Below are 15,039 nucleotides of genomic sequence, written 5' to 3' on the forward strand. Positions count from 1 at the left end.
TTTCTAGATGCTTTATAATCATTTTGAGACGGTGAAGTTGTTTAAATATGACAAAAGCACAAAAAAAATATTTCATTTTTAGATTTTTATCTGAACATTCAAATAATTCTTGTTCATGCTGTGGATATATTTCATTGGTAATATCACAGAGAAATACAATTTTGAACAGTTAATATAACATGTGCTGAGTGGTGCTCACCTCTCCATTCCAGGTGACAGCTCCTCCCCAAATGAGCTCTCACTGCTGCCTATTGAAAAATAGGCAGAAAAAAGAAAAATAAAGGTGAAATTTGTAAGAAAAGAAAACAATCCAGAGGATGTTGAATAGAATTTGGCATGAAACAGAATTTCAATTAATATTTTAACGTATATTTTAGTCTTGAAAAGCAAAAATAATATTTGTATCATACATATACAGCACACACATACCTAGTGACAGGCCATTGGACACAGATGTACTGTGTGGGTCATTTCTGACTGGACTCTGGGATTCTAAGAAGCTGTCATCCAGCAGGTGTCGTGCTTTCTCTATGGGGAAAGTAGCACTCCTGCTCTCTGACATGCCATACTGACACATCATGCTGTTGACAGAGATCAACCATTAGGCAATCAGGAAAACATGCAAATACAGCAGACACCACACTCATGGGGAACATTTCGTTAAAAGCTATTTTTTATCCCCAACTTGTCTTGCTTCAGTTGTCAAATCACACGAGGCATCAGCCTTTGCTCGGGCCACAGAACATATAGATTATAGTGGTAAAGGCTACAGCAAGCAACACAAGATTAAAAGCTTTGAAGCTAAGTCTGACCACAGTGTCTCTGATTGCTGTGGTAACCTACTGCGTTTACAAACTATCTGCACCAACCTAAGTAGAATATTAGGACTGATGGCTAAAACTGCAGTGAATAGAGCTATGGATTCGGGAAACTGTTCTCTACTTATCAGATGCAAGAATGTAACTTCAGTCAGAGTGAGCTGCTACAAAGTTCACCTCCATAACTTCACTTCCATTATACAATTAAAACAGTAAAATGTAACTGTATGTGGAATGACTGGCTTATCTTAACAAAAATGTCCTCACAGCTCTTGCAGAGCTCAGGATTTATCCAGAGAAGCTTCATTACAAGTAATCCTACCGTAAAAACTTAGAATCTGTGTGGAATAGGTGACTTGACAGATGTGTAGCAGTAAGTTGCGTGGTGGAACCCATAGGCTGTATAATAAAGATGGACTTAGATACTGTGATGTCACCCGTTGGTCTTGCACAGAAAATGAAGACAGGTTTTTGCTACTTCTTGGTTGACATCTTGGATATTTGGAGCCGAGACAAAAAAACTGGCCGTTTCAGAGGGCGGAGCTGGGAAGCAGCGATTGGTCAGACTGATTGAAAGCCGAGGACTCTCTGTCCCACTCACATTTACCAGCTTCTGCTGTCTACCGACGCTGCTGCTAACAATGCCAACCTCCAAAAGTGAAGATAAACTCTACAGGTTAGTGTAAAAGTCGTCTTAGTAACTTGTACTTTTCTCCACATCTGGACAATACTACATACACACGTGGACAAAATAGTTGGTACCCCTCGGTTAATGAAAGAAAAACCACAATGGTCACAGAAATAATTTGAATCTGACAAAAGGAATAATAAATAAAAATTCTATGAAAATTAACCAATGAAAATCAGACATTGCTTTTGAACCGTGTTCAACAGAATTATTTTAAAAATAAACTCATGAAACAGGCCTAGGCCTCCACGATGAATAAACTTACAGTTGTTATATCAGAATGAAATCCAAACGAGGAGAAGAGAGTTTGTGGTGAATGAGCGTCTAGGCTGCTTGACTTGTCAATCATTCCAGACCAGACTGTCAATCAAGTAACCACGCCCCATGACGTCCTAAACCGTTGCCGCATTATATAAAATTCAATATTGATTTATTTTCAGATCGGCCAGCTGTCTCTGGTTTTTGCCATGAAAACTAACAAAAAAATAATAATCCTGAGCAGTAGAAAAGCAGTCTTTCGTGCTTTAGTTTTTGCCATGTAGAATTAGGGTCTATGAAGCCAGAGCTTTTTGGAGCTAACTCCTGTCGGATGTAGTGTTACTGCAAGGTTTTGACACTTGTGGGTACGCTTCATGTTTGGAGCCAGTTGCTACGTCCATCTTTATTGCACAGCCTATGGTCGAACCTAGTTTAGGTTAAAAGGCGCTATTTTAAGTGTGAATCATTAACCACATCTTTTTTGCCATTTTGATGCCTTCTGTCTGCAATTTCTAACCATCATTTCAGTGGTTTCACAACACCCTGCTGAAGGACTGCAGTTTCTGGCACTTTTACCGAAACGCTGACAAATGCGTTTTGTCCTTATAGCAAGTGTTTCTAAACAAAGAAACATTTAAAGTGGAACAAATATGAACCATGATCCAGGTCAACAGCATAAACTGATGTTTCATTCAACTTGCTACAGTGTTAAGGCCAGTTCAGTTCTGGCTCCCAGCTGTCCTCTTATTGTGATTACTACAAGCTGTTTGTCCGTAGGAATAGAGATTAAATGCTAAATGTGAAACATGCAGATTTTAGCTCTTCCTCCAGCACCATGTACTGCTACAGTGTAGTTTAACCTGTGCAGAGTCTGTGTTGTGGTAAGTGTGTGCATACGTAAATAACATTTAGGAATGTCAGGTAGCTTTATTCAGTCTCAGGTACATTCTCCGTGTCACTGTCTAACTAATATTCAGCTTGGAATCTGTACACAAATGAAGTTTTCAATATAGAAACAACAGTGCTTTTTTCTTTTTCCAACAACTACAGACAGAGAGTTGGCGAGGAGGACACAAGTTGATCAGTTTTTTTAAAGTTTCCTATAGCTGTCTATAGTACTAGATGCCCCATATCTTCCTTAGATTTAGGCTTTTACGTGTAATAAATACTGAATCTAACCTTGGTAAACACTGTTTTACTCACTTGTTTCCCAGACTATGGCTCTTCCTGTGGTGGGAGGGAGGGGGGGTGGAAATATGAACCCCTACGGAGGCGTCAGGGCAGGTAGGCCGTCGATTATACCTCATAGAGACAGATACGTCAGACAGACCTGAAATACAGACAACAACTCAACATTACTATCCGCTGCAAGAGTGCTGTTCGACTCAAAGCTGTGTGTGTAATTACAGGGAAGATTACATATTACTCTGTGATCTCTTGATTTGAATGAGGTGGCAGGTGCTGACATAGGTCTTCGGACACATTTTTTACTACACTCTCAGCTTCTTCCACAGAGTTTTAAAATATGTGCTAGGTAAACAAAGAGATAACAGGGGTGCAATTTCCACTGAGTATGGGGAGACATGCCCCTCTTTCCACATTATGAAATCCTATTTTTATCCCTCACTCTATTGTTTGACATGGATTTTATGATAAAAATGTCTCTGAATAGCATCCTCTTACTGTGCCCACACACTAGACCAGACGAGAAAAGAAAAGAAGATGAACACAAAAGTTTGCTAACATTATCTGAGACACCTTCAGTTATTACTTCATGCTCAAAGCAGCGAGCACAAAGAGCAAGAGTAGGCCTGACAAGTTCTTTATTTGCTCTGGATGTTGTTGTCATTCTGTATAGGTCATGTACAATGACAAACAAAAGTCTACATACACTTGTAAAGACCATTGTAAAGTGGTGGAAAAATGTTTTCGGACACACTTTGCATTTGTGAAATATTGCATTAAAAATCAATTTCTGCAATTTCTTGCAGAAATACAATTTCTTTTCATACAGTCACAGCCAAAACACTAAACAAATCCTAAAAAAAGCCATTAAAAATTTAAAATTGATTGGTTCCATAAAAATGCATAAGGAATTTGGAGTACTGGGTCATTTTGGTATCAGTAATCCACTAATGAAGGCCGTGCTTTTTATTAAAAGACGCAACTTTTGTTGCCGTGCTTTGTGCCTATATTACCCCATCACATTTGAAAATTCTTCAGAGACGAAAATGGCTAAAACAAGGAACCTAAGCCAAGAAACACACCTGAAGATAAAGATTCTCAGCCATGAAGTGCAGATGCGGTCCTTCAGCCGTGGGATACAATTCAATTTTATTTGTGTAGCGCCAATTACAATTCAAATTGTCTCAAGATGCTTTACAGAACCCATATGCCTGAACCCCCAGAGCAAGCCCTAAGGCGACTGTGGCAAGAAAAAACTCCCTTTTGCACTCTGCAGAAACACAGACAAACCAACAGCTTGGAAGATGAACCAAGATCTGGACGTCCAAGGGTTTCTTCAGCATCCTGATCTGCACATGCAACTCACATCACAGCAACTTCAGCAGCAGTGGTCAAACCAAACTGGTGTCCAGTGTTCCACCCGCGCTGTACGTGGCCAACTTTTGGATCATGGCTTAAGGTCCTATGAGGCTGCCAAGAAGCCCCTGATCAAAGCGAGACAGAGGCTAGCCTGAGTCGTTGGGCCCAGGCCCACAAGAATCGGACAGCCAGGAATTGGAAGAAGATTCTGTGGTCAGATGAGTCCAGTTTCCAGCTTTATCTTACTCCTGCTAAAGTAAGGTTACGCAGAAGGCCAGGCGAAGCATTGTCTCCAGCATGTACAGTACCTATTGTCAAGCATGGTGGAGGCAGTATCATGGTTTGGGGATGCACGAGTGCTGCTGACGTTGGTCATCTCACTGTCTGTGATGGCACGTTGAACTCTGCCAAGTATTGTGCCATTCTCCAAACCCACATGCTTCCTTCTGCACATGCACTGTCACGAATAATGCAGCAAAGTAAAAATTAAGGAAATCTGTGTAATGTGGTGGGATATTGTGATCCCTCTGGGAGAGATGCTGCCACCATGTGGCTTAATTGCTCTACTATTGGTTTGTAAAGACTCGTGCTGGTTTGGAGCAGTGAATCTTACTTGAGAACTGCACACACAGCCAAATAGAAGGCACTAAAACTTCACTAAATTATAAAGCAGTTATTCTTCTTATCCAAGGGAACAATTCTCTAGACTACCTAGCAACCATTTTAAGACTTAGAGCCGACAAACGTAATTGTGTTTACTTGTATTACTTACATATTACACTTTTTTGTAAAAATGATAGAAAGTAAAGGCTGTAAACACATATTAAAGTAATTTAATTCTGATGTTACATCTATGAATAAGGTATGGTCAAGACTGAAATATTTTACTAACTGTTTGATTGATTAAGCTGATTTTTGGCACATACCTTGAGCTGCAAAATGAAATTGTAGGATGAATCCTTCTCAAAAAATGCACACTTATATACATAAACATGACTGTAGAAGTGCAAAGATTGCAGATGCTCCATATGTGGTCTCACTAATTGATTTACTGAGTATAAAAATGTATTTAGAATCAACAGGCTGGTGTCATCAAGTTTTAGCTCATTATACTGTGTAGAAGTAAAGGGAGGATGCTTTCAAAAATACTGCCTTCAGTAGTTTTATTTTAATCAGTGAACTTAATGAAAAGGTGCAGTTAAAAGAAAAAAAACTGAATCGACTCAGTATCTAGTGTGAGCACATTTTCCTTTAAAACAGCACTGGGTGTCCTTGGTACATTTGTACGCAGATTTGAGGGTATGAGGCAGATCGATTATTCATCTATTTCTTCATACAATCTCAGATTGACTTCATGATGTTTACATCAGGACTACTGGACTCCCTGTTCTTCTTGAGGCTGAAGATGAAACATTCATCCTCTACTCTGACTATATACTGCAATGAATCTGATACTGATCAGATGCCTCCCTGATGATCCTGTGTGCCTAGAACCAGTACTGTTTTTTTTTTTTACACAGATGAGCGATAGGCTAAAGTAGATGCAAAATAGAATTGGAAGATTCTACAAAGCAGGAAACATGGCTATTATTTCACAACAAGAGCTCAAAAATAATTTAAAAACTCATATTCCAGGTGACTAACCTCAGCCCTTAGCTCATCTCTGAGCACACGTGTTTGCTTCCTCAGCTGCTTGAACTTCTGCTACGACATTATGAAACAGCTTGAATGAATTAACCAGGCTGTAATCTGAAACTCCAGTTAGGAGAAAATCAGTTACAAGCTTCCCAAAATAAATGCTTCATGGAATGTAATCATTCAAATGGCTAAAATTGTTAGGATGATCACAGCTGAAGTCACATACAGAACCAACATCAGAGGGTTTACACACACATATAAATGATGCGCTAGCTGGATGGAAGCCTTGTGCCATGTGTGATTTCTCATGTTTTTATCCTTGCACATGTTCTGTTCAGTCCACCAACAACATCTTTACTGACTTGTACATGGACAGAGTGAAAGCCTTGTGTCACATGCGATTTCTCGTGTTTTTATCCTTGCACATGTTCTGTCAAGTCCACCACAACAGCTTTCACAGACTTGTACATGGACAGAGTGAGTAAACTAAATTCTTCTGTTTGGCAGTGTGTGAAGTGCATGAGACTTGTTTATGCTGAATAAGGCAACAAGTCAGTTGCCACAGCCAGAGCAGCCCTTTCCTGCAATGTTATATAAGTGCAAATGTTCGTCCGAGCAGCATCAGGAGAACACCATAACCTGTCATGACCACTGCTGACTGGGAGCACCTCGCAGACCTTGCAGTTTGGTAGATGTGAATAAAGTCAAAACTTTGTAATAATAGTTTAATGAGTGCAAATACTTGCTCGAGTCTTTATAGTTGAAAGACGTTGGATATTGGTAAACAACAAAACCTGATATTTTATTTTTTATTTGAAGTCTTCTGATCTGTTTATTGTGAGATTAGTTGGTGTGTCATTAGGAAAATGTTTTTTCTAAGGAAAAAAACAACCTTTTAACAAACAAAAAAATGAACAGATATCTGTCATGAGGGAAACCAGAGGCTCAACTTGAGGCAACATGCTGTTTTCAGCAAGACTTGTCCATGTGCTGTGACTGGAGCATGTTACAGTCTTGGCACACAAAGATGCTTTTGTAATGACTGCACTAAAATGAAAACCTTCCATTTCTTTCCTTTACTGCACAGACCCCTTGGTTCCGTCCAGTGGCAATTACCTAATGACTCTATAAAGATTACTTACACCAAATTTCAGTTGAAATTACACTAAATTGTGCAATAAGTGCTAGGGAGAATGGGAAAAGGCGTTAACTATGGTAATCCTTACAAACAAATCACGGCATGTGGCTAGCCAGCCTGCAACACGTGAGTTTCTGGAAAAAGGAGGAAAAAAGTTTTCAGACACCCCATGCACTTGTGAAATGTTACAATACGAATCACTCTTAGGTCTTCAAGTGCAATTTCTTTTTGTACAGTCACAGCCAAAATATTACACAAATCCTAAAAAAAGCCATTCAAATCTTAAAATTGATGGGTTCCATAAAAATACATAAGAATTCTTGAGTATTGGATCATTTTGGTCCCAGTGATCCACTAATGAAGGTCGTGCTTTTTATTAAAAGACACAAAAAAGTATTTTTCAAGATGGCACCGACAGAGTGGCAGCCAGTTCCGACCCCTCTTTTATGTTTATTTTTCCCAATTTACACACGCATCCACCTACTTATGTGCAATAACTGATACCTCATCCTCTTGTACATAGTCTTCTACATAGTATTTTTTTAAAAATCAGCTGTATATAATGTTCTCTGCAATTTTTGCACTGTGTTTTTTTCTTATTTATTCTTGCACTGCCTTTATATTTTTAGACTTTTTCTGTTGGAGCTCCTGTAAAGATGAACTTTCCCCACTGAGGGATCAATAAAGTTTATCCTTATACGTAATTTTTCTTGCCATGCTTCGTGTCTACATTACGCCATCGCATTTGAAAGTTCTTCAGAGACAAAAATGGCTAAGACAAGGAACCTAACCCAGGAAACATGCCTGAAAATACAGATTCTCAGCCAGGAAAAGTACAGCTGCCGCCAGATAGCCAGGAAGTGCAGATGCAATCCTTCAACAGTTGGATACACTCTGCAGAAATACTGATGAACCACCAGCTTGGAAGACAAACTAAGATCTGGGCGTCCAAGGGTTTCTTCAGCAAGAAATGGCCGTATTCTGATCCGCATGTGCAGGGAAAACCGCTGAATGACATTACAGGAGCTTCAGCAGCAGTGGTCAAACCAAACTGGTGTCCAGTGTTCCACCTGCACTGTATGTGGCTGAATTTTGGATCATAGCTTAAGATCCTATGAGGCGGTCAGGAAGCCACTGATCAATACGAGACAGAGGTTAGCCCGGCGTCGCTGGGCCCAGGCACACAAGAATCGGACAGCCAGGAATTGGAAGAAGATTCTGTGGTCAGATGAGTCCAGTTTCCAGCTTTATCTTCCTCCTGCTAATGTAAGGGTACGTAGAACTCCAGACGAAGCATTATCTCCAGCATGTACAGTACCTACTGTCAAGCATGGTGGAGGCAGTATTATGGTTTGGGGATGCATTAGTGCTGTTGGTGTTGGTCATCTCACTGTCTTTTATGGCACACTGAACTCTGCCGAGTATTGTGCCATTCTCCAAACCCACATGCTCCCTTTTGCATGTCCACTGTTCCATCAAGGTCAAAACTGGATGTTTCAACAAGATAATGCCCCTTGAACACATCCAGGGCATGTAGAACTCAGCTGCAGGAGCTCAGTATCCAGGTCTTAAAGTGGCCAGCTCAATCCCTGGACATGAGCCCCATTGAAAATCTGTCTGTCTGTTATCAAAAGGTCTGTTTTAAAGTGTAAACCCAAGAATTTAGGAGAATTAAAAGCAGTAATTCAAGAAGAATGGGACAAGATTACCCTTCAACAATGTGAGGCTCATGGGGAACATGCCAGCCAGGATTAAAGCTCTACTGTGTGCTAATGGCAGGACTACTAAATGTTAATTTGAAGATGTGATGGTTTGTTTATTTTTTGTTCGATTTGAACACATTCTCTGTTATTTGTTGACTTTGATACCGACAGTATTGAGAATTGACGTATTGAAACTGTCAAGAATTTAGTTTTGTTAGTTTTTCTTGTAAAAAGTAAACAAAAAATATATAATTTGTATTAAGGTGCGTGTCCACTAGATACGATTTTCCCACATGGAAACATGCCGAATCTGAAAATCACACAGATGTCAGGTGGTCACTAGCGGGCCACAACATTGTCACGTGACAGCGCTTTCAGCTTGATGGTCCGGTAGACGAGTCGGATAAACACAGCGGCTCGGCCGCAAACTTCTCTTTTTTTTTCGAAAACACTTCAGTGAAAAGTATTTCTGACAGCATTTGAGGCAAGAAATAAGCTGTGCAGCAGCTGAATCTGTCCTCCTTTTAGGTGACCGACAGCTAGTTTAGACGTTTGAGAAAAGTTTCACAATGCGTGGAATCTACGAACACCGCATCGAATTTGCATAAAGTAGAAGTCGAGTCTACTTTATGCAAATGAGGTGCGGCCCACTCCGGGTAAGCACACCGGATCACAGCTGGAAATGCACCGCATGTTGCTTGTTGGTCTGGTTGCAGTGACAAAATTTTCAACACATTCCTTTATTTGATTTTTTTAAAAAAAAATTTCTTATGCTCCTGTAACAGCTGCTGCAGCCATCAGCCTCTCAAACTTTGTTTTGTCTGTAACACTGTCTCCATCCTTCACATGAATAATATATACATCAGCGTTCATGGTGGATAAGAACATGCCATTTCTGGGGGTGAGATGAGTGGACTAAGTGTGTGAAGGAGGGTGTGTGCACAGTTTTATGAATCTGATTACTTTTTGGCAGTGCACATTAGCATTTGATATAGATATGATGCACTGTTTTATAAGTAAGGATATTGTTTTTTGATTAAGGACAAATACCTGGAAATTATCTGTACAGCTAAGCCATGTACATCTTACCTGCCAGGTCTTCTTTAGAAGAAGCAATGCGAGGGGAACTGCTGCCGGGTTCAATCCTCAGAGACAACCTGCAACACAAATGATTTTCTTCAGTTGCACCAACTCACTGCTGCTCTCTGATTAACTGTTCACACAGAAATACATTGTACATTGATGGGTCTGATGTCAGATTTAACAGTTTAATTGTTAATTAGTTCAAATAATGTTGCATACTTCCTTTGAAATTAATTCCTCTTAACATTGTAATGGAAAGATGGGATTCGCCATGTCAAATCCTTGGTTCGAGCCAACTTTAAGCTACAATTAACTAGCTTGACACTTGAAGCTTCTGAAGCGCTGTCTGCACGGGCAGTAATTGAGCCACATCTGTCAGTTAGTACTCCATCTTACACACTGCTAACAGCTGCTGTTTTAACCAGTCCAACACTACACTGACTGTGTAAGTTCCATTTCATCACCATTAACAATGGAAAACTTTGCAGCAAAATATACCGCTCACTACTACCGAGCCAGCTGATCTCTGAATGATCATGATTGAACACAGATTGACTGACACAGCTGATGACATGCTCTGGGGGCCTTGTCTACACACATGTCCTGCTAAAAAGCTCCTCTTACATTTCAACTTCAGTTGAAAAGCACAGGTCTTGAAATTGTATTTCCTGTTTTGGATTGTAAATCCAAAGTGTCACAAGCTGTGGCAGACAGCCAAACCTATTGCTGAAGAGAGGATCTGAGACACTGTGTAAAAAAGTCATCAGTGCCTCCTGGACACAAAAACTCCCTTTGGAGAAAGATAAAACCTGTCATTTTCCATCCAGCTTCCTGAGAATTGACCCTCATCATTCTTACACACACTTCCATGTTTCCAGGTGCTAAAGAAAAACTTCTGTCATGACCAAAGTGGACAGAAACCACATTAATATTCTCAATAACATGAATGAATTTCATATTTTATTGCCATTCACAGATATAAAACTTACTTGAAGTTGTCGTCCTCTACAAATTTCTGGAGTTCTTCAATGTAGCGCACTGACAACAGATACTTCTGGACATGTGGCAGAGTCACCAAGTGATCTGAAGAATGGTTGGAAAAAGTTACTTTCAATTTGACATCCTGGTTTTGTTAATGGATTTGTACTTTCTTAGAACTTGAGCATATATGGGAAATGAATACCATTGCCTGCCGGATCTAATCTTTCTGGTAGGGGGACATTCAGTGGACATTGCATTAGTCTAACAGGCCTTTCTCACAGTCATCTGTCACAAATTGGATACTTGTATCCTGCTCCATATGTAAATAATCATATTGTTGTTTTCCACATCCTTTGCCCTTTCCTTGTTCTCTAATTTTGACATTTTAATGGTGTTCAGCCCAAGAAAATAAGCAATGAGCTCTTCTTCAGCATATGTGAATGTAAGGAAGGTATCTCAGACCCTCACAGAAATGTTAGTAAGTCCACGCTGTCTATGTGCGGTCCATGTTCACGTCCATCCAGCAGCACAGCTTAAGTGTCCCAGTAAGCCATGACAGTGAAACAGAATGCACAATACAAGGACTTGATTAAGCAGGATGTAGCCATCATCCCCATGCTTTTTCTGATACTGACATTTCAAAATGTCTTCTGTACAAAAAGGTTGATTATGGCTGCGGCCCTAAACTTTTCTGTCTTCTAAAAAATTTGCATGACTCAAGAATCCAAACTCATTTAAGTACACATAACCAACAGAACGTCTAAACTGACTCACAATCATTACATTTGCTCTGCCTTACATTTCAACCATCTCAGTTTTAGTGGTTTGGTAAATTTTAAGGAATGTCATGGTGTTATTCTGTGTAGCTGTGTTCCATGACAAAGTTTGAAAAATGCGAGTCAGCAGTGCATCAACTGACATGAGTTTGATGTCAACTGATTCAAAATTATTACAGTTAGAGGAAAATCATTAGCATTGGAATATGATCAACTTTATGGCTGAGTCAGGACAGTATTTGAAGTCAATAGCTGCTGAGGTACGGTGCTCATCACTGAATATTTCAGACACCGTTCATGAATATTTCATGCTAATCTTTCTTTTAGTAGCTACAGAACGTCAGTGAAAATCATGAAACCCCTGGAGTGTTTCTGACCTCTTGTTGCTGTACCCTTTAGGTACTTGCAAACAATGAAAGATAAACATAATCTGATTCAATAAGAAATTTAAAACAATTTTAAAAGGCTATCACTAATTCTCCTTCACAATGGGCAACTTCACATGCAAGGTGATCAGAAAAGGCCCATTAATTTTTACTAATGACCAAACGCATGCGTTAATAAAAAATTTACATCCCATTTTCCCAGCTACATGTAACAATGCAATGCTCTCATTACAAATAATTATTACACACGCTAACACAAATCGATAAATGAATAAATAGATGAGCAAGGTTAATAATTAACTACATAGGGATTTATACTATAACTATAGTATTGTTGGTTTTCCAGACAGTTTTTGCTAAAATCACGCACAAAAATATTTTAGATTTTATAAGGGGGTGCTGCAAGCACATCTGCTTATTTTTGTCTTAAATGCCAATACATTAGCAGAATCCAGTGCTTCTGGATATTGCATGCAGGACCTTTAAAGACTTTTCAAGAACCGCATGTGTCTGGGACTCAGACTGGCATCACTGAGGGGCAGCTGGGGCTCAGGTGATAGAGCGGGTTACCCACTGATCATGAGGTTGGTGGTTTGATGCACAGCCTCTCCACATGCCAAAGTGTCCTTGGGCAAGACCAAGTTGCTCCTGATGGCTGGCAAGCATCTTGCGTGGCACGTTTCTCATTAACCAGTTGCCATTTACCATGAATTTGCAGCAAGTTATGCATCTTGATAAATTGTTAAATGGGCCTTATGGACACTGACAGGTCCATGTGCCGCCCCTTTCAGAGATTTCGGTGAATGCTGACTGTGCTGCATTTTTTTTTGTCCACGTAGACTTGCCTTAGTTCAGTTTTTCCACTGAAGAAAGTCTAAAAGCAAACTGTTGCTTTTCGTTCCTCATTCGTCCTCTGCTGAACACTGAGGAGCATATGTCTGTAAGTAGTACTTACGTTTTATGTTAAACTTACCTGTGATGGTCTTTTGTACAAGTTCATAGCTTGTGTGGGAAACTTAAAAACAAACGTTTTTTCTTACTTCTGTATAGCAGTTTCACAGTGTTTCTGACAGTAAACATGGTCCTTCCTGTTTATTGAAGGACCTGTTAAGCTATTTGCCAAGCTAGAAATAATCTATGCATCCTAGTAAGTGCAAAGTAGTCCACGTTACATACAAGGGAAAAACATGTAGAAAAATGTCCAGGTATTCGATACTAAATAGGCCAGTGACACAACTCTTAAAATTTTGCCTCTGTACATGACCACAGTTGATTTAAAATGAAGTAATCAAGATGTGATTGAAGTACGGCATTTCAGCTGTAATTCACTGGATTTAACAAAAATATTGGATAAACTGTTTAAGAACTACAGCCATTTTTGACAGATCTCCTTAATTTCTGCAGCCTCAAAAGTAAATTAAAAGAACTATAGTTACATGGATTATATTTATTACTTGTATTTAGATAACAGAAATCCAGTGTTTTTTGTTTTCTTTCTCAAAAATGATACTGTGTTTTCAGAAATGTTTCTTTGTTTTCTCTAATGTTGTATTTTGCAATCTCAGGGTGCATGTACCCCATACATTTGTGTATATTAGTATTTGGATCTACTATCAAGCTCAGGTTGTAATCCTATTGTGACACTGGAAGATCATTAGAATATGTAAACACCATCTCTAGCAACCACCACTAGCAATGACTCCAAGACTAGGATGACCACCAGGATGATGTGCATGTTGTTAATATTGCGTACCATAGTTGCATGACATCTGCAGGTCGGAGATGACTCTCAGAAGGTTATTCATCTGATTGGTCCGTTGCTCCGTCTCTATGATACTATCCGATGCAGGATAGGCTGAGTCGATGTAAATCATGTCCAACAGGTAGATCCCTTTGGAGGACAACACAAGACAACAAATCACTTAGTGAAACCCTGCACTAATGCTAACACTACTTTGACAAAAATGCTGACTTTCACAATTATGGTCTTGTGGCAAGAATAATGATTCACATTAAACTATAATAATGTCTAAGAAAGACTAGCCTTCATGAAAGCTTTAACAGAAACAACATCTGGACCAGATAGAGTACATTTCTCTGGATACAAGTGTTGGACAAAAGACCTGACTAACATTGCTTACTCACTACCGTTTAATTTAATCATGTATTTATGAATGAAAACAGCAAAGCTATTACTCATGTATGTAGAAGGGATGAATATTACTATTCTATACCTCTCTTTCATACATTTTATTTCTTTGGATTTAAATTTTATTTATTTGCATGTGCTGGAAGGATGCCTTTCAAGTGGAAGGATTGCTTGTCTGATTATTGGCATTTATTACAGAGAACAGAAAGAAAAAATACAGAGTAGAGAAAATCCAAAATGCTGCAGCGACAGTACTGACGGGAGTTTAGCAAGAGAGATCATGTGTCTCCTATACTGGCTTCTCTTCATTGTCTTCGACCAGTCTCCATTGTAACTTAAAGACCTTTAAGCACCATATATCCAAGCAGAACTCGTTGCTCTCAGATTGCAGGCTTAAGGCTGGGATATGCTTTCTGCACGAATGAGCAAGAGACCGTGCGTGGCTTCATACTCTGTGCGGCATCTGCTCCCAAACTGCAGGGGGCAGTGTAACACAAACACACATCTACCTAGTCTACTCTAGTACTAGAGTAGAAGAAGTTTGCCATTGATTACACCACTTACAATATGGCATTTTACTGAATAGTTGCATTTCAGCAGTTAATTTCACACCATGATTTGTTTCTGTGTGATGAATCGTGTAAGTGCCTATATTTCTGGACTTCAGCTACTACTAGGTCCTGGTCCTCTGACATGTTTTTCCGTGTGTCTCCGTCCGTGTAGTTAGAAAAAATGTAGAGGTGCACGACACGGAAATTTTCAGCGTAAGAACAGCCACTCGAGGGGGCGTGGCTGCTAAAATAACAAAATTTGTCCACATGGAGCCACACGGACCTCACAGTCGCGGCAAGCATAAAACAAACTTTACTAGTAGTTC

At 39.6% G+C, this 15,039-nt stretch overlaps 1 protein-coding gene across 2 annotated transcripts in view; it reads right to left on the reverse strand.

The window, feature by feature from the left end:
• The window catches only part of LOC111582482 (ras-specific guanine nucleotide-releasing factor RalGPS1), an 83,324-nt gene that overhangs the window by 16,008 nt on the left and 52,277 nt on the right, over positions 1-15,039 (reverse strand). For both annotated transcript variants that reach the window (XM_055019195.1, XM_055019196.1), the window contains 6 exons: positions 13,767-13,904; positions 10,860-10,953; positions 9,877-9,944; positions 2,968-3,094; positions 430-581; positions 200-248 (listed from right to left, as the gene is read on the reverse strand). In XM_055019195.1, coding sequence (XP_054875170.1) covers positions 200-248; positions 430-581; positions 2,968-3,094; positions 9,877-9,944; positions 10,860-10,953; positions 13,767-13,904 — 628 coding nt within the window. The remainder of the gene's footprint in view (positions 1-199; positions 249-429; positions 582-2,967; positions 3,095-9,876; positions 9,945-10,859; positions 10,954-13,766; positions 13,905-15,039) is intronic.

The sequence above is a fragment of the Amphiprion ocellaris genome, chromosome 17, assembly GCF_022539595.1.
Source record: "Amphiprion ocellaris isolate individual 3 ecotype Okinawa chromosome 17, ASM2253959v1, whole genome shotgun sequence".
Taxonomy (NCBI): domain Eukaryota; kingdom Metazoa; phylum Chordata; class Actinopteri; family Pomacentridae; genus Amphiprion; species Amphiprion ocellaris.